This window comes from Aotus nancymaae, unplaced genomic scaffold (assembly GCF_030222135.1).
Source record: "Aotus nancymaae isolate 86718 unplaced genomic scaffold, 86718_ANA_hifiasm-v0.15.2.pri h1tg000003l, whole genome shotgun sequence".
NCBI classification, from domain to species: domain Eukaryota; kingdom Metazoa; phylum Chordata; class Mammalia; order Primates; family Aotidae; genus Aotus; species Aotus nancymaae.
The window spans coordinates 31,315,451-31,335,664 of NW_026988414.1; the positions used below are offsets into that span (position 1 = coordinate 31,315,451).

Consider the following 20,214-nt stretch of genomic DNA (forward strand, 5'->3'; position numbering starts at 1 on the left):
TGATCTTTCATGGAGGGAAGACCATCTTGGAGAAGGCTGCCCTGATGGAAGTGACAGTGTGCTGAGATACAAATGGGAAAAAAAGAAAAGGAATTAACTTTATGAAGAGGTTGAGATGATGAAATTGAGGGATTTTTAGCAAAGATGGATTGACAGTATAACCTACTTTTCATAAGATTCCCACCAGTGACTGATTTTTGGAGGGCCTACAGACTGCTCTTAAGTAAGTGCATTAAATACTTAGCAAATAACCTGTGAACGGCGGCACAAAAAAGTTAGGAAAGTCAACAGTGGTCTAGGCCAGAGGTCCCCAACCATGTTGCTATGAGGGCTGGTTTCATGGAAAACAATTTTTCCACGGACCTGAGGTGGGAGAGTTGGTTTTGGTATGATTCAAGTGCATTACATTTATTGTGTGCTTTATTTCTATTATTATTATGTTGTAATATGTATTGAAATAATTACACAGTTTACCATAATGTAAAATCAGTGGGAGCCCTGAGCTTGTTTTCCTATAGCTAGACGGTCCTATCTGGGGGTGATGGGAGACAGTGACAAATCTTGAGGCATTGGACTCTCATAAGGAGCATGCACCGTAGATCCCTTGCATGTACAGTTCACAGTAGGGTTCGTGCTCCTATGAGAATCTAATGCCGCTGCTGATATGACAGGAGGCTGAGCTCAGGCAGTAATGTGAGCAGTGGGGAATAGCTGTAAACACAGATGAAGCTTCACTCTCTGGCCGCTCACCTTCTGCTGTGCAGCCTTGGTCCTGACAGGCCACAGACTAGTGCCAGTCTGTGGCCCAGGGTTGGGGGACCCCTGATCTAGGCCAGTGTTGGTCCACTTATTCATGTACCCTCAGTGTATTGTTACTTTTATTTTTTATTGTATTTATTGAGACAGAGTTTCACTCTTGTTGCCCAGGCTGGAGTGCAGTGGTGCAATCTTGGCTCACTGCAACCTCCATCTCCTGGGTTCAGGCGATTCTCCTGCATCAGCCTCTCAAGTAGCTGGGATTACAGGCATGTGCCACCATGCCTGGCTAATTTTTTAGAGAGAGGATTTCACCTTGTTGACCAGGCTGGTCTTGAACTCTGACCTCAGGTGATCCACCCACCTCAGCCTCCCTAAGTGTTGGGATTACAGGCATGAGCCAGCATGCCCGGTCTGTATTTTTAACCTGATGTCTACATTTTTAAATCTTTTTTTTTTTTTTGAGACGGAGTTTCGCTCTCGTTACCCAGGCTGGAGTGCAATGGCGCGATCTCGGCTCACTGCAACCTCGCCTCCTGGGCTCAGGCAATTCTCCTGCCTCAGCCTCCTGGGTAGCTGGGATTACAGGCACGCGCTGCCATGCCCAGCTAATTTTTTGTATTGGTAGAGACGGGGTTTCACCATGTTGACCAGGATGGTCTTGATCTCTTGACCTCGTGATCCACCTGCCTCGGCCTCCCAAAGTGCTGGGATTACAGGCTTGAGCCACCGCGCCCAGCCACATTTTTAAATCTTAAGGTTGAAATACAGAGTTAAAAAAGATATAATTTATTTTTATTGGGGTAACATATATATAACATTAACCTTTTAAACCACTTTTTAAGCGTACAGATTAGTGGCATTAAGTACTTTAACATTATTGTGTGATCATCATTACCATCTATTGCCAGAATTTGTCATCCTAAACTGAAGCTCTGTACTCAAATAGCCCCCACATACTCCTCTCCTTCTAGCTCCTGGTAACTACTGTTCTACTTTCTGTCTCTATGAATTTGCCTATTCTAGGTACCTTTTATATGTAGAATATTGCAGCGTTTGTCCTTTTGTGTCTAACAGGTCTTCAGGGTTCATGTTGTAGTTTGTATTAAAATTTCATTTCTTCCTTTTTTTAAATAGACTTTATTTTTTAGAAAAGTTTTAGGGTAAAAGCAAAATTGAGCAAAAAGTAGAGACTTCTCATGTACGTTGCATGACACTTAGTGACTGGGATATATCCTGAGAAATGTGTCATTAGGTGATACCATCTTGTGAACATCATAAGGTGTACTGTACTCCCTGCCTCCACACTTGTGTGGCCTGTCAACATCCTGCACCAGAGCGGTACATTTGTTACAGTCAATGAACCTCCATTCTTAATACATCATTACCACCTAAAGTGATACTTGACATTAGGGTTCACTTTTGGTGTTACACATTATGTAAATTTTCATAAATGCATAATGACATGTGTCCACCATTATAATATCATACAGAATGGTTTCGTTGACTAAAAAAAAACCTCTGTGCTCTGCCTAGCTTGTCATCCCTCCTTCCCTCGTAACTCTTGGTAACTACCTACCTTGTTCTTGGTAACCACCAGCCTTTTTATTGTCTCCATAGTTTTGCTTTTTCCAGAATATCATATAGTTGGAGTCATACAGTATATATGCTTTTCAATTGGTTTCTTTCACTTAGCAATATTCATTTTAAGTCTCTTCCATTTCATTTAATGGCTTGATAATTTCTTTTCAGTGCTGAATACTATTCCATTTTATTGATACATATACATAACATTTTATTTATCTGTCAGTGGGCGTTTGGGTTTTTTCTGTCTTTTAGCTGTTGTAAATAATGCTGCTATGAACATTACTCCATTAATTTATGTGTGTTTATTGTTTCACCAATACCATCTTGTTTTGCTTATTGTAGCTTTCAGTGAGTCTTGAAATGGGGAGTTTGAGTCTTCCAGCTTTGTTTTGCTTTAGTGTTTTGGGTTTTTTTTCTTTCTTTTTTCTTTCTTTCTTTTTTTTTTTAAATGATGGGGTCTCCTTATGTTGCCCAGGCTGATTTTGAACTCCTGGGCTCAAGAGATCCTCCTGCCTTGGCCTCCCAAAGTGTTGGGATTACAGGCATGAGTCACCATGCCCAGCTTGTTTTGCTTTAGTCTTGTGTTTAGTATTCTGGATCTTTGGCCTTTCCATATAGACTTCAGAATCAATTTGTCAACAATTAAATAGCTTGCTAGAACTTTGATTGGGATTGTGTTGAATCTATAAATGAGGAATAATTATTCCTTAAACTGCTAGAATGATGCAGAACTAGGATTCAGGTTTATCTTAAGACTGGTTTTTGCATCCCTGGGAGAGAAACCTTTAAGGGCCAAGCTTAGGTTAGGGACATTGTCTGGGCACAGTGGCTCACACCTGTAATCCCAGCCCTTTGGGAGGCTGAGGCGGGCAGATCACTTGAGGTCAGGAGTTCAAGACCAGCCTGGCCAACATGGTGAAGCCCCGTTTCTGCTAAAAATACAAAATTAGCTGGGTGTGGTGGTGTGTTCCTGGAATCCCAGCTACCCAGGAGGCTGAGGTGGGTGGATCGTGCCACTGCATTCCAGCCTGGGCGACAGAGCAACACTCTCTCAAAAAAAAAAAAAAAAAGAGAGAGATGTCTTGGCAGGTCCTAGGCTTTGACTTTTGACTTCCTTTTCTCGTGGAGCCACTAAAAGGTTGCCTTAGTTTTGCAGCTTTTTTCTTTGGAACTGGCAGTTGCCCTCAGGACTAAACCTTGAGTGCTGGAATCTTGCACTTCTAGTTATTTTCAGCAAGATTATAATTACCTATACTACCTTTACTGGAAATTGAAGTTTCATCAGAGATCTGCCTTCCTCCTAGAATTGTTGGTTGGTATATTTAGTCTTTAAAATTTCTGTATATGTTATTGGAGGAGCAGAAGAAACTCTCTCAGGTTTGCAGATGTCCATTGAGACTTTCTGGATTGTAATAGATTATGCTGCTTGAGATAAAATTAGGGTAAAATTTTCAGAGCTTTGCCTCTGTAGAAGAAATGTTGCAAGTCTATCCCAGCGTTTATTGTCTCTTGTTAATGATAGGACTCCTAATTTTCATCTGGATGTATCACTACACAAAATAAAAACTAGATTTCCTAGCTTTCTTTGCCACCAGGAGTGGTCATATGGGTAATTTCTACTAAATAGCTCATACTTCTTCCAGTGTGAGACTTGTACCTTGAGTTATTGTTGGCCATCTTCATCTGGAATTGATTAAGATACTTTAGGCTCAACATATCCAATGTAGAATTAATTTCTGAATCTCTCTGCCCCTTTTTCTTCATCATCTCTATCAATTTAGTCACTAATGCTAGAATCCTTGATGACTACTACTCCTGTCTCCACCATCTTCAGGCTCATATATTTGTATATATTTAAGCACATTTTAAATCTGGCTAATTTTTGTTCTTTAAATGCCCTCCTTCTCCCAGTTCATACCAGTATTGACCCTGGTTCTTGGACTTGCCATCTCTTGTTTGGAGTGCTGTAGTAGCCCCACAACTGCTTGTTTATAGCTTGTAACTCTGATTTTCCTCTTTGTATCCACACAATCATCTCTCTGAAAGAAGTTTGCAACCATGTTATTCCCTTGCTTACAGAATTAATTTTGATGTCCTTAGCCTTCGGCTCTTTATAATCTGGTTCCATTTTACCTTTCCAGTCTCATTTGTCATTCCTGGTCTTATATTTAATGCTCGATAATGCCAGATTTCTTTTATTTCTCTTCTCATATATTTGTGGTTCCTTACTACTGTGTCCTTGCTCAAGCCTAACTGGGATTAATCTTTTCCTTTAAAGTTGATTGGCTTGGCCAGGCATGGTGGCTCACGCCTGTAATCCCAGCACTTTGGGAGGCTGCAGCGGGCGGATCACAAGGTCAGATCGAGACCATCCTGGCTAACACGGTGAAATCCCATCTCTACTAAAAATACAAAAAAATTAGCTGGGCATGGTGGCATGCACCTGTAATTCCACACTCAGGAGGCTGAGGCAGGAGAATCGCTTGAACCTGGGAGGGCAGAGGTTGCAGTAAGCCAAGATCATGCCACTGCACTCAGCCTGGGAGATAGAGTTGAGACTTCATCTCGAAAAAAAAAAAAATTGATTGGCTTGTGATATTTATGGCTTTAGTTAACTTTACATTTTTATTTTTTGTTTTTAGTGATAGGGTCTCTCTTTGTTGCCCAGGTTGGTGTGCAGTTGTGTGATCATGGCTCACTGTAACCTCAAACTCCTAGGCTTAAGTGATGCTCCTACCTCGGCCTCCTGAGTAGGTAGAACTATAGGCACTTGTCAGCATGCCGGACTAATTTTATTTTATTATTTTTTTGAGATGGAGTTTTGCTCCTATTGCCCAGCTGCAGTGCAATGGCACAATCTTGGCTCACTGCAACCTCTGCCTCCTGGGTTCAAGTGATTCTCCTGCCTCAGCCTCCCAAGTAGCTGGGATTACAGGCATATGCCACCATACCTGGCTAATTCTTTTGTGTATTTAGTAGAGATGGGGTTTCACCATGTTGGTTAGGCTGGTCTTGAACTCCTGACCTCAGATGATCCACCTACCTTGGCTTCCCAAAGTGTCGGGATTTCAGGTAAGCCCCTGTGCCTGGCCTTAATTTTCTTTTTATTTTCTGGAGAGATGGAGTCTCGCGGTGTTTCCTAGGCTAGTCTCTAACTCCTAGCCTCAAGCAGTGTTCCCAGTTCATCTTCCCAAAACACTGGGATTACAGGCATGGGCCACCATGCCCAGCTAGCTTTATGGTTTTGAAACGTGAAAGAAATAAGCTCTGCTGTTGAATATACTACAGTCTGAAATGAGTATGTTTAAGTTGCAAATTTTGTTTTTATTTAAATACTTGAGGTTTTTTTGAAATTGTGTTTTGTTTGGCTAGAGTGAATAAACTGATGTTCATAAGTGAATTAGAAAATTGTTTCAAATCAGTGCTTAACTGGATATATCTCCTTATTACACATGTGAGAAAGTTATGGCCAGGAAGGACTAGTGATTCTTTAAAGTCAGATGATTAGTTAAAAGCAGAACCAAGATCTACTGTGATTTCCATCCAAATATAAATATCTCCTTTAGAAGAAATCAGGTGTGTCAGGGTTAAGTCTTATCTTTCAAGTTCCCAAGCAAAACATAAGGGCATTTACATTTTGTGTGAATAGCACTTTGAGTAATGATTTGAGCTGTATACACTCTAATTTATACCTTCTTTGAACAACTCTGATTCCATAATGAAATGGTTTATTTTTAGAACTGTGGCCTAAATCTTGTTTATATACTTATCTTCTTGCCATCTATTAATTCTAGAAGGGAATTTTTAAAAAATCCACTGACAGATTATTTTAAGTATCCTAATGAAGCAGGCATGGTAGATGTAACACTTTATAGATGTGTGTGTCTTTGTTTGTTTCTAGCATCAAGCATTGCACAGTTTTCTCCAATAACATAGATCATCTCTTACTGAATTTAACACTGTCTGATATCATGGTCTCCCTGGCAAATGCCACAACTTTGCAAAAGGATTGCAGTTGGATAGAAATGATAAGGAAATTTGTAACAGAGACCCTTGAAGATGGCTCTAGGCTAAATAGTAAGCAACTAAACAGATTGCTTGGAGTATCCTGGAGGTTAATGCAAATACAACCAAACAGAGGTACGTGATGCTACTTTGCCCTTATTTAAGAGTAGAGCTCTTGTATGTGCTATTTTAAGGTCTAGCTTTGAAATGACAACTTCTAAACATTCCATGTAGTCAGGCTAATTATATTTGAGCCATAAAAGGTAACTACTGTCTACTTGAACGCTAAAATTGTTTATGGCTCAGAGTATCTCTAAGTGGGTAGGTCTACTCTGAAGCAAATTGATAAAGATTTCTACCATCTTCTGATCTAGTTTGACTAGAAATTGAGAACTTTTCCCTTTGATTCATATGGAATGAATCTTCCCTGTCTCTTTACCTTTCTTCTAGCTTGAAGTTAAGTTATATTAAGTCAGTTTTAGAGTGACTTTGAGTCAAAACAAAGCTTTCCTATTTGGTTCCCATCTAAATCGTGTTTCTAATATCTTGTTTTTTGTTGTTCCTAGGTTTGTTCTTAAGAAAATTTATACTGTAGCTACTGATTGGTTTGACATTTTTATTAAGCCATTGCTGTAGGACTTTAATGGTAGTTGCCAGTTTGTGGCTAAAATTGGCTTTGCCATAGGAACAAAGTAAAGTACTTCTGTGTATTCAGAGGAATTTGGGGGCTGTTAAAGAAATATTTTTTGATTCATATGCAAGTTGTTTTCTTTTTGTTTGTAGAGGACACAGAGACTCTTATTAAGGCAGTTTATACATTATATCAGCAGAGGGGCCTTATCCTTCCAGTTCGAACTTTGTTATTGAAGTTTTTCAGTAAAATCTATCAGACAGAAGAACTGAGATCTTGTAGATTGAGGTAAAATCTTGTTATTTTTCCTTTCTTTTTCTCTTGCTGAGTTTTTCTGTAGTCTGTTTAAATATTTAAATAATTTTAGAGAGATTAGATCTTTGGAGAAGTTTATTCTTTGTAATCTTACTTGCTTGCATTTAAGAAATGATATAAAATTTTAAAAGAAGCCTGCATAATAGTGCCAGTAAACTTTATACCCATATTTGGACAAATAAAAGTCTGCTTAGGCGTGCATTTCTGCCTGTAGCTAAGGAACAGTTGGAACAACCGCAGCCTTTTCTCTTTCCTTAAAAATTACAGAGGTTGAATTTCTAGCCATTTGTGACATATTGAGGCATATAGGATAAGAGTGAGGGCAGTAGAAAATGAGAAAGTTTCTGGCCTAGCTTGGTGCTATCAGAGAGACAACAAAAGAGTGAAACTCAGGAATTTTTCGGTAAGGCGAGTTTGAGGTTTATTTGGCATAGTCAGAAATGTTTGAGAGGAAGATACAGATTTGGGATACCGCAACATACATAGGTAGTTGTAACATATTCTATTATTTACTTTAAGCCAGTACTTTACATGACCTCGGTAATTTTCATACTGCTACTGTGAGGTAGATAGTGTTAGCTCCCATTTTACAGAAGGAAGCAGAAAATAAATAAATTGGTGAGTATTATGTAGCTAATGTGTAGCAGAGCTGAGACTTAAGTTCAGGTTTGTCTTGACAGCAGAGTCCATGATAGAATCATCAACCTCTCAGGAGACCTAGTAAAAATATTTACTATTATTTAAGACATTTGCACTCTACCAAGTTTTCTAAAGGAATAAAATAGCACAAGTTTGAAGCCATTTTGTGTCAGAGCAACTTACAGTGAATGTGTTGTACATTTGTTAATATACAATAACACCAGTTAGGATAAATAGTTCAGTTAAGTGTCTTTATCCTTCAAAATAAAAATATAACTTAGATACTGCCCCCAAGTAACATTAATTTAGTGGGTAAAGCCTTGGAAGATGATGCTGGCATCTTGTAGGCTCTCAAATGTTTAAATGAATAATGGATTATTATTTGTACATAATTAGTAACTTTGCGATGTGTTGGTTTAAATTTTTTTGTTGTTTAAATTATTTTCCTTGTCTTTGAGAATTACATTTTATTCTTCCTTGGCCTTTCTAAGATATCGTAGTAAAGTGTTATCCCGTTGGCTGGCTGGTTTACCGTTGCAACTTGCTCATCTTGGCTCCCGAAATCCTGAGCTCTCTACACAGCTTATTGATATCATTCATACTGCTGCAGCACGAGCAAATAAAGAATTACTAAAGAGTTTACAAGCTACTGCCCTCCGAATTTATGGTAAGAGTTTGTTTGTTTAATGGTGTAGGTAGTCATTGGTCCACCCTGCTATACAAAAGGAGTTTTTAAGAGGAGCTCTGTAGGTTTGCCTCTCCGTTAGTCTAAATTAGTGATACCATTGCCAAAACAAAACATCAGCCAGTAAATTCATTTTCTGTAGTATTATTTATTAGAATATAAAAGGTTAATGATTGTAGTTGCTTATTAATTCTTAAATTGTCTTTCAAACTACTTGCTATTCATAAATTCAAAACTAATCTGATACTTAACAATTCCTTTGGCAAGACATATCTTCATTACTTATTTAATCATAATGAATATCTTGTATGACTTTCGTATATTCTTTATTCTAGAACTGACTTAAGTAATATTTTAAGCAAAATTATTAATTAAAACATAACTGGGATGTATGTATGTATATAATTATTGAGATACAATTCACATACCATAAAATTCACCATTTTACAATGTACAGTTCAATGAATTTTTAAAAATATATTCCTGGCCAGGTATGGTGGCTCACATCTGTAATCCCAGCACTTCGGGAGGCCAAGGCTGGTGGGTCATGAGGTCAGGAGTTCAAGACCAGCCTGACCAACACGGTGAAACCGCGTCTCTACTAAAGATAGAAAAATTAGCTGGGCATGGTGGTGCGTGCCTGTAATCCCAGCTACTCAGGAGGCTGAGGCAGGAGAATCGCATGAACCTGGGAAGTGGAGGTTGCAGTGAGCTGAGATTACGCCATTGTACTCCAGCCTGGGCAACAAGAGTGAGACTCTGTCCTAAAAAAAAAGAAAAAGAAAAAAATACATTCCTAAGATTGTGCAACTCTCACCACTATCTAATTCTAAAACATCTTTATCACTCCAAAAATAAATTTGTACTGATAAGTAGTTTATCCTTATTCCTTCCTTCCCTCAGCCCCTGGAAATCACTTACCTACTTTCTGTCTATATGAATCTGCCTATCGTAGATATTTCTTATAAGTGGAATTATATAACATGGGGCCTTTTGTGTCTGGCTTGTTTCACTTAGCATAATATTTTCAAGATTTATCCATGTTGCAGCAAGTATCAATACTTTATTCCTTTTTATTGTTGAGTAGTATTTCATTGTGTAGATATGCCACAGGTATTTGTCCATTTGTCTAGTGATTAACATTTGAGTGGTTTCCATTTTTGTGGGTTATAGTTTTAAATACGTATCTTTCAATATTGGTCATGTATATGTAGGTGTATGTATATATATATATGTGTGTGTATATATATATACACACAGAGCAAACAAACTCTTTTGCTATAAGGTTGATGTTGTAATTGTCACTGTTTAGCAAAATTGCTTGTTTGCTTTGTGCCCAATCTCTTTTCCCCTTTACTCCCATGAAAGTTTTTATTTCTAAAAAGACACTTGGATATTAAATCTTTTTTTTTTTTTGGAGACAGAGTTTCACTCTTGTTACCCAGGCTGGAGTGCAATGGCGCGATCTCAGCTCACCATAATCTCCGCCTCCTGGGTTCAGGCAATTCTCCTGCCTCAGCCTCCTGAGTAGCTGGGATTATAGGCACGCGCCACCATGCCCAGCTAATGTTTTGTATTTTTTTTTTAGTAGAGACGGGGTTTCACCATGTTGACCAGGATGGTCTGAATCTCTTGACCTCGTGATCCACCCGCCTCGGCCTCCCAAAGTGTTGGGATTACAGGCATGAGCCACCACGCCTGGCGGATATTAAATCTTTAAATAAATTATGTTTGGTGTTTTCTGCGGTAGCATAACAAGCTGTGCATATGTGCCTTATGATAGTAATATAATTGTGCTTTTAAGTAATGGATATTTATCATAAAATGTTAGCCTATAATTCAATGGAAGTCATTGATCTGCTTTATTAATACCTGGTTTGTATATCTTTCATAGTTGATTTTAATATGTCTGTCCACCTCACTAGATCCACAAGAAGGCACTGTGGTGGTTCTCCCTGCAGACTCTCAGCAGCGTTTGGTTCAGCTTGTATATTTCCTACCCAGTCTACCTACTGATTTGCTTTCTCGGTTAAGTCGTTGCTGTATTATGGGAAGACTCAGTTCAAGTTTGGCTGCCATGCTTATCGGGATACTGCACATGAGGTAGCATGCTCAAGTGAGCTATATTTTAAGTGTATAATCTTCTCCCCCTTTTGCTGGTAATTTGTGAATTACGGAAGGCTTTTGAAGTCACATACACTACACCTTCATTTACTCTTAATGCAACAATTACAACTCTGTTGATATCACTAGGTAGAGTGAGTTCATAAGAGTAAGACTGTTTCAAGTTACTTGTTTAATGATTTTTATAGATAGGTTGGAATTAAGGGTTGAAATAGAATTTTTAAAAGTGTGCATAATAAGGGGTTTTTTGGTAGGTCAGAGTGTCCTACTTCAAACCTTTGTTGTTATGGAATTGCAATACAGAAGAATTTAATGTCACTGGTGAATTAAATAAGCTCGTGAACTGAGACCAGGAATCACTTGTAATCTCTCACTTTTTTTTTCTGGTGGTTTAATAAACATAAAATTTGCCATTTTAACCTTTCTTAAAAAGTTTTAATATTTTAAGAGATGAGGTCTCACTCTATTGCCCAGATTGGAGAGCAGTGGCATGATCATAGCTAACTGCAGCCTTGAAGGCTTGGGGTCAAGAGATCCTCTGCCTTGGCCTCCCAAGTAGCTAGCTCTACATGCCATTTTCCATAACGGCTGTGCTATTTTACTCTGAAAGGTTTTATATTGTTTGTGTTGGAAGTATCCTTGTATATATATCTTCAGTCATAATATTTTAGTATTCTGCAGTATTACTGGTTGTGGCTCATGGGAAGGGTCTGATGTGGTTTTAGGCAGAAATAGAAATCTAGGGAAAAAAAAAAGAAATCTAGGATGCAGTTGAAAAGTTCTTGTCTAGATCCCCTGTCTCAGGTAGTTAAGAGTAGCTTACTCTAGTAGACTTTCTTCATACCAGTATAGGACACATTCGGCTCTGTTCACTGGAGGTCTGCTTCATAAATGACAATAAAGTTTCCTTTTACCAAAATAGAGAGCAAAACATATAAATAAAATATTGTTTGTATTTAAAAATTCAAGATTTAGTTTTCTTCTTTTTCTTTTTTCTTTTTTTTTTTTTTTTTTGAGATGGAGTCTCGCTCTGTTGCTAGGCTGGAGTGCAGTAGGGTGATCTCGGCTCACTGCAACCTCCACCTCCCAGGTTCAATCCATTCTCCTGCCTCAGCCTCCTGAGTAGCTGGAATTACAGGCACGCGCCACCACGCCCAGCTCATTTTTGTATTTTTAGAAGAGACAGGGTTTCACCATGTTGGCCAGGATGGTCTCAATATCTTGACCTCATGATCCACCTGCCTCGGCCTCCTGAAGTGCTGGGATTACAGGCGTGAGCCACTGCTCCCAGCCTATTTCTTTCTTGTATATGCACATTTGAGGGGCTTGATCATATTTTAAAAGAATTTTAAATACTGATTAGTTTCTCACGTTTTTTCTTTTTAGAGATAAAAAACTGCACTTTGTTTCGCGTAAGCAAAATGCTAGGCCTTTTAAAAATTAAATGTTTTTTTCTATAATTTAAGAGGTTTCTTATTTGACTTCCAGTAGAGGGCACTCTGTTCCTTGGATGTAACAACATTCAGTTCAGTTAAATCACCCTTTGAATTTCTTGAAATTGATTCTCCTTGGAAGATGCATTTAATGTCTTCATCAACATCTGTTCGCTTATTATGTTTAGTAACTTTTGTCAAGGATGTTTTTTAAACTTTTTAATTTTTTAATTTTTTTTTTACTTTTTGTGGAGATTCGTGGCAAGAGTTGGGAAAATATATTAATTTTACAAATATTGATTATATGGACTCATAATTAAACGATTTTCATTATAGTTAAAAGTACCAAATCAAATTTTAATTTTTGTGTTTATACAGAGTCCATTAGTAGACTTCTCTCTATATAGGTATATTATTACCACCTCTCTTTTTTTTTTTTTTTTTGAAGCGGAGTTTTGCTCTTGTTGCCCAGGCTGGAGTGCAATGGCGGGATCTTGGCTCACTGCAACCTCTGCCTCCCAGGATCAAGCGATTCTTCTGCCTCTGCTGCCTGAGTAATTGGGATTACAGGCATGCGCTACCACGCCCGGCTAATTTTGTATTTTTAGTAGAGGTGGGGTTTCTCCATGTTGGTCAGGCTGGTCTCGAACTCTCCTGACCTCAGGTGATCTGCCTGCGTTGGCCTCCCAAAGTGCTGGAAGTACACTGCACCTGCCCAAGTAGTCCCTTTTTAAAAAGAATACAAAATTAGGACTTTTCAGCCTTCTTGAGTCCATGGCACTATCATTTTATCACTTTTCATAGGGTCATAATTTAAAACTGGCCAGGCGTGGTGGCTCACGCCTATAAGCCCAGTACTTTGGGAGGCTGAGGCGGGCAGAACACCTTGAGGTCAGGAGTTTGAGACCAGCCAGAGCAATGTGGTGAAACCCCCTCTCTTCTAAAAATTCAAAAATAGGTGGACGTGGTGGCTTGTGCGTGTAATCCCAGCTACTCAGGAGACTGAGGCAGGAGAATTGCTTAAACCCAGGAGGCGGAGGTTGTAGTGAGCTGAGATTGTCATGCTGCACTCCAACCTGGGTGACAGAAGGAGACTCCATCTTAAAAAAAAGACTAAGTTTAGTTCATTCAGACATATGTTGGGTTACTTCATATCTTTAGTTTTCTCTTCATAATACCTTGTCTTCTTGACCATGACTATAAAATAGCCCATTTTTAAATTATTTCCTACTTAACAGTCTTATAATGTTGCTTCTCAGTCCCATGCATCATGTGCACTGCTGCCAGATTAATTTTTCTGAAATACTCCTTTACTCATTTCTGATCTTTATCTTGTCACATTACATTAATTGGTCTGTGAGATCAAGTTTAACTCAATTTTTGTAGTTCTGATACTTTGCGATCTCTGTTAAAGCATTTGTCTAATGGCAGGACATGTACCACCTAAGCAGGGATTCCATGTGTTAAAAACCCATCAGCAAGAAATCGTTCATGTTTATTTTCTCTCAGCTTTTCAAAAATGTGTTTAGAATTGCTGTCTCTACCTTTTTACCAACCAATTACAGTTTTTTTAATCTGACATTTTCCTCACCAGTGTTCCATAACAATATCCAGTGGCCTTTTCTTAGTTTTTACCCCCTACCCCGATTGGGGGAACATAAAGCATAAATATGGAAAGATGCTCTTTGGTGTTATATAAAATCTCTGAGGAAGGAGAGATTGGCTTGCATTAAGAAGTTGGCTTGGGTTTTAAATAGGGTGAGTATATGACCTGGTCTGCTGGCAACAGTTCCATTTTACTCCTTTTGGCCCAGCATAATTAGTGCCAGCACCCTCTTTTACTCACAGAAGTGTTCAGGCTTGGAAAGTGTGTGTGGTTTTCATAGTTTTAAAGAAAGTGTGATATATTGCTTGTCATTTATCACTTTTCACAGGGTCAGAATTTTAAATAGGCTGTTAAATAAGTTTGCTCCCCTTTTGGCCACTGGATGGCACAATTGCTTCCTGTTTTCATTGGGTTCAAGAGGATAATTATTTTCTAACCACTATTTTGTACTTCTTTCTGTTGAGCATCTATGCTTTTTATAACCCCTTTAGCTTGTGCTATTGCCTTCATAGACCTTTGTTTATCACGTGGGAATGACACTCAGGAAGAGTGTTTTCGTTATTTTACGTCAGTCCCCTCCTTAAGAATATTAATAAGGCCAATGTCGGGTGCGGTGGCTCATGCCTACAATCCCAGCACTTTGGGAGGCCAAGGTGGGCAGATTACCTGAGGTCAGGAATTCAAGACCAGCCTGGTCAACGTGGTGAAACCCTGTCTCTACTAAAAATACAAAAATTAGCTGGGTGTGGTGGTGGGCTGGTAGGCGCCTGTAGTCCCAGCTACTTGGGAGGCTGAGGCAGGAGAATGTGAACCCGGGAGGTGGAGGTTGCAGTGAGCCAAGGTCTTGCCATTGCACTCCAGCCTGGGCAAAAAGAGCGCAACTCCCTCTCAAAAAAAAAGAATAAGCGCTTATAGATGAATTAGAAGCTCCCAATTTTGTTTGATATTTATTCAGATGTCTGTGATAAAATTTCTAGTATCAGCTTGTCTGTATATTCTCAGCCTTTTTGCAATACCCATAGTTGACATTTGTTCTCTTTCTTCCCAGCCTTTCTATGAAGGGAATTTTTAAAGGAGACACTAGAAACTGATCTCAAGAAACCAAATAATCCTCATTTAATGAGAAGCTGCTTTACATTTAGCAATTCCTTTTGAGTCTTCTGCCAATACCTTAGCTGCACTATTGTGAAATAGACCTAGTTACAACTTTGCTAAGAATAAGAACACATAGTTGCCTTATATTTTCTTTGCCTAATTAAGATACTTTTGCTTAGTTATGTAGGAAGCTGAAGCTTATTTAAACTTAACTCACTTACTGAGGCTAAGACTATAAAAATCAAATAGTAAATACATAGCAGCTGAACCTACTACTGAAAAGCAGAACTTTATTTTGGCTCCTTAGAGTCTGATTTTCAAATAGGATGGAAATTTTCTGTTGTACTATGTATGTTGATCAAGTATGCTTTTTAATTAAACTTTATATTAATATACTTGAATTTCAAACTTTCCTACTATGGTACTTGAGCCCTTGGATGTACAATTAATACAGTGCATACTATGGGTTTTATTTTGAACTACTACATGAAACTTGTTTTCAATAAAGAAAAATGGTTATGTACTATGCTACCTTTGAAAAATCTGTCAGCTTTGTCACTTCCGGTAATAGTTCTCCCATTGTTTATTATAGATCGTCATTTTCTGGGTGGAAGTATTCAGCTAAAGACTGGTTGATGAGTGATGTGGACTATTTCAGCTTCTCATTTTCCACACTTACAGGTAACCACATTCACGTGCTGGATTAAAAAAGAAAAAACCTAATATGAATCATAATTCTCCTCCTAAGATTTGCCATTTTATTGGTTTGGTTCAGTTTTGAAGATGACAAATACTCTATCTTGGAATGATTTTTGTGATTAGTAAGTGGAAATCTTTGAAGGAATATTTTTAACCTACATTGTTAGGCTCCTGAGGCAGGAAGATGGATGATTTGTCTTTAAATCTCTTACAGTATGAGTATCAAAATGCTGAACGTTATTTGAATGTCATGTTATTGTATTTTTAAGTTTGATGTATTACTATTACTTTAAATAATTGTATGAATATTTTCATTTTATACTTGGATAATAATAGGATTCTTTGAAATTCTCTGAAGGCTTGAAATTAGGAGAGTTAATGTAGTGTCAGAATCCAAAAAGAACTTGACAGTTCCAATACTGTGCTGAATCTAGCAAGATAAATATTTCAGAAGATACATGTAAACTCCTACATGTTTGTTGTATATTTTTGAAAGTATACATTTGAGATGGCTTTGTTAATAATAGTACTTGTCAAAAAGTTTTTAGTGGTTTTAGAAAGCTCATTGAGAGTCAGTACTATGGCGTGGCTATCAAACTAGATGATACCTCTTTAGGTTGTGCTTACAGAAGTATAGTATTTGAACATCAAGGTAGATAAGGCTGGGCCACATCGGTGGTATTCTGATCATCCTGAGAACTACCTTTCAGGAGGGACTTTGGCAGGTTGGTTATGTAGGTCAGGACAAATGTAATAGAGGTGGTAGGGGGAACCAGAAATTGTTAAATGAACTATACACGTATTGTTAAAGTAAAAACACTTAGGGGGATAGGGCAGTTTTAAGACATTTGAAGGGTTATTATCTAAGAACCTAAAGCATTTGATACATATGTAGGAGTATATTAATGCTTTTACTTGCACATTAGCTCTTTTAAACCTACCATTAATTGGAAAGATTATGTCTTTCACTTTAAGTAAAAGTGTCAAAACCCTAGTAGAAGGGGTAAAACCTGTTTCTTGCTATAGTATATAGATTGAGTCTCATCACATCTTTTATATAATTATATGAATTTAACTGCCTCCATTGCTAGCATTTTATTTTTTTTAAATACTGCATGAAATGCAGAAGCTCAGAGTAAACAAGGTAACTTAAAGAATGTTCACTTGAAGACATGTCATCTCTGTTTTTTAAAAAATTGTGAAAAATGTCACTGCTTTTTTTTTTTAATTGGCTTTCTTTGTTACCTGAATTAGGGTTTTCAAAAGAGGAGCTGACTTGGCTTCAGAGCCTTCGAGGAGTTCCTCATGTCATCCAGACACAGCTTTCCCCTGTGCTTCTCTACCTTACAGATTTGGATCAATTTTTACACCATTGGGATGTAACAGAGGTAATAGCTCATTTAAAAAGAAACTGGTAATTATTAAAATTCAGTTCATCAACCAACAATAGTTACTATATATCAGTTGCCTTGTGTGAGATCTTTTCAAAGATATTTGTTTAAAGTGCTTATAATCTTGGGTAGGAGAAGTAAGTTTGAAAAGGAAAATGTTCTTTTATAAATTATGCCACTAGAACAGAACCAGATCAGCAATTTGAATGATAGATCCATCTTTTTAAAAGAGGAAAACATTATGTAACAGGAAGAATTTGAGTTTTTGAAGGTAAAACTTAAGTAAGAGTTGGTATCCTTGAAGATGACTTTTTAAATGGAAGATTATTCACCAGTTCTTTTGGTTTTAAGAATTACTATGTAGCTTATTAAAATTAAATTTAAAACCCAAATTCTTTAAGTTTTGAAGTTTGGTTTACAAGTCTTACTTTATTTTTATTTTTTGAGACAGAGTTTCACTCTTGTCACCCAGGCTGGAGTGCAGTGGTGCTATCTCGGCTCACTGCAACCTCCGCCTCCCTGGTTCAAGCGATTCTCCTGCCTCAGCCTCTCCAACCCAGGTAGCTGGAATTGCAGGCATGTGCCACCACAGCCGGCTAATTTTTTGTATTTTTAGTAGAGACAGGGTTTCACAATGCTGGCCAGGCTGGTCTGGTCTCGAATTCCTGACCTCAGGTGATCTGCCCACCTCTGCCTCCCAAAGTCCTGGGATTACAGGCGTGAGCCACCACATCTGGCTGCCTACAAGTCTTATTTTTTAAGTAAATTTAAACATTTAAAAGAGGACTTTGATTTAATTTGATTCCTTTTACAAACTTAACTTTTTTACTTTCTTAAGTAACCTTAACAGTATTTGTCAAATACTTCGTTTCCTGACAAATCTTCACAAATGATTGAAGTAAATCTTAGAGATACCTAATAAATTAAACATATAAATGTGGGAAATCATATGCTTTAGTACTACTTAATGAAACTTCAAATTAAAACCACAAGTCTAAATTAACTAACTACTGACTATAAAAAGTTTTTGTTTCTGTTTTGGGGTTTGGTTTGGTGTTTTGTCTTTTAGAGATCTTGCTATTTTGCCCAGGCTGGCCTTGAATTCCTGGGCTTAAGTGATCCTCCTGCCTCAGTCTTCTGAGTAGCTGGGGCTATAGGCATATGCCATCATGCCCAGCTACTGATGTGTTTTAAATTGGAATTATAAGGCTGATCTTTTACTCTAATAGGCAAAATTTTGTCTTAAATGTTATAAATACTTACACTAAACACACAGAAAATATCACAAACATTAATACTAAAGATTTCTTTAATTTCTAAGTTCTTGTTTATTTTTATTCTCGTGTATGTATGTAAATTTATGGGGTACAATTACAGTTTTGTTACATGCAAGATCAGGTATCGGAGAGTATCTGTCACCCAACAATGTACGTACACTGTACCCATTAAGTAATCTCCTGTCATTCACCACTCCCACCCATTCACCTTTTTCAGTCTCTGTTGTCTGTCATTTCACACTCTATGTGCATGAGTAGACATTATTTAGCTCCCACTTACAAGGAAGAATATGCGCTGTTTGTGTCTGACTTGTTTCACTTAAGATAATGGCCTTTAGTTACATCCGTGTTGCTGCAGAAGACATGATTTTATTCTTTTCTATGGCGGAATAGTATTTCATTGTATGTAAATATCACATTTTCTTTATGCATATGGTGATGGGCATTTAGGTCAGTTCTATGTATTTGCTATTGTGAATTGTGAATAGTCCTGTAATAAACATATAATAAACATAGGAATCTTTTTGATGTAATCTTTTTTTTTTTTTTTTTTTTTTTTGAGACAGAGTCTTGCTATTGCCCAGACTGGAGTGCAGTGGTGCAATCTGGGCTCACTGCAACCTCCGCCACTCCTCCCCACTGGACCCCCTCATCGGGTTCTAGCGATTCTCCTGCCTCAGCCTACTGAGTATCCAAGACACAGGTTCACCACCATGCCTGGCTAATTTTTGTATTTTTTAGTAGAGGCAGGGTTTCACTCTTTTGGCCAGGCTGGTCTTGAACTCTCCTGACCTTGTAATCCACCTGCTTTGGCCTCCCAAAGTGCTGGGATTACAGGCTTGAGCCACCACGCCCAGCCAATTATTTCTTTTTATTTGGGTACATACTCAGTAGTGTATGAGTGGTAGTTCTTTTTTCAATTCTTTAAGAAATCTTTATACTGATTTCCACAGAGGTTGTATTAATTGACATTCTCATCAACTGCGTATAAGTGTTCCCTTTTCTGCATCCTCACCAATACCTGTTATTTTTTGTCTTGATAGCAATTCTGATTGGTGTAAGGTGATATCTCTTTGTGGTTTTAATTTGTATTTTTCTGATGATTGATGATGTTGAGCATTTTTTCATGTGCTTTTTTGGCCAATTTGTCATCTTGAAAAATACCCATTCATATCCTTTGCCTGCTTTTTAATGGGATTATTTGATTTTTTGTTGTTGTTTGAGTTCCTTGTATTGTAAATTTTGGATATTAGTCTCCTGTCTGACGTATGGTTTGCCTATACTTTCTCCCATTCTGCAGGTTTTCTGTTTGCTTAGATAATTATTTTTCTGTGTAGAAGTTTTTTAGTGTTATGAAGTCCTATTTGTCTATTTTTGTTTTTGTTGCTTGTGCTTTTCGGCCCTTAGTCATGAATTATTTGTCTAGATCAATGTGCAGAAGAGTTTTCTCTAGGTTTTTGGTATTTTTATAATTTCACGTCTTAAGTGTTTAATCCATCTTGAGTTGATTTTTGTATATTGTTAAGGGAGATCCAGTTTCATTCTTCATGGCAATCCAATTTTCCCAGCACCATTTATTGTAAAAGTTGTCCTATTTCCAATGTATGTTCTTGTTGACTTTGTCAAAGCTAAGTTGGTTATAAATATGAGCCGTTATTTTTGGGTTCTTTATTCTGTTCCATTGATCTATGCTTCTGTTTTTATGCCAGTACCATGTTGTGTTTACTACAGCCTTGTAGGTAAAGTATCACAGTTAATGTGATACTTCCAGCTTTGGTCTTTTTGCTTAGTATTGCTTGGCTATACAGACTCTTGTTTTGGTACTTATTTTAGGATTTGTTTTTTCTAATTTTGTGAAAAATGACATTGGTATTTTGATAGAAATTTCATTTAATCTAAAGATTGATTTGGATAGTGTTGTCATTTTAATGGTATCAATCTTCCTATCTGTGAACATTGGATGTTTTTCCA

At 37.7% G+C, this 20,214-nt stretch overlaps 1 protein-coding gene across 3 annotated transcripts in view; it reads left to right on the forward strand.

Moving 5' to 3' along the window:
* The window catches only part of TEX10 (testis expressed 10), a 58,598-nt gene that overhangs the window by 14,625 nt on the left and 23,759 nt on the right, over nt 1-20,214 (forward strand). For all 3 annotated transcript variants that reach the window (XR_010343767.1, XM_012437551.3, XM_064379487.1), the window contains exons 6-11: nt 6,245-6,483; nt 7,132-7,267; nt 8,425-8,600; nt 10,544-10,721; nt 15,469-15,557; nt 16,830-16,963. Coding sequence is in view for 2 of the 3 variants with exons in the window: in XM_012437551.3 (XP_012292974.2) it covers nt 6,245-6,483; nt 7,132-7,267; nt 8,425-8,600; nt 10,544-10,721; nt 15,469-15,557; nt 16,830-16,963 (952 nt within the window). In the remaining variant the exon portion in view is untranslated. The remainder of the gene's footprint in view (nt 1-6,244; nt 6,484-7,131; nt 7,268-8,424; nt 8,601-10,543; nt 10,722-15,468; nt 15,558-16,829; nt 16,964-20,214) is intronic.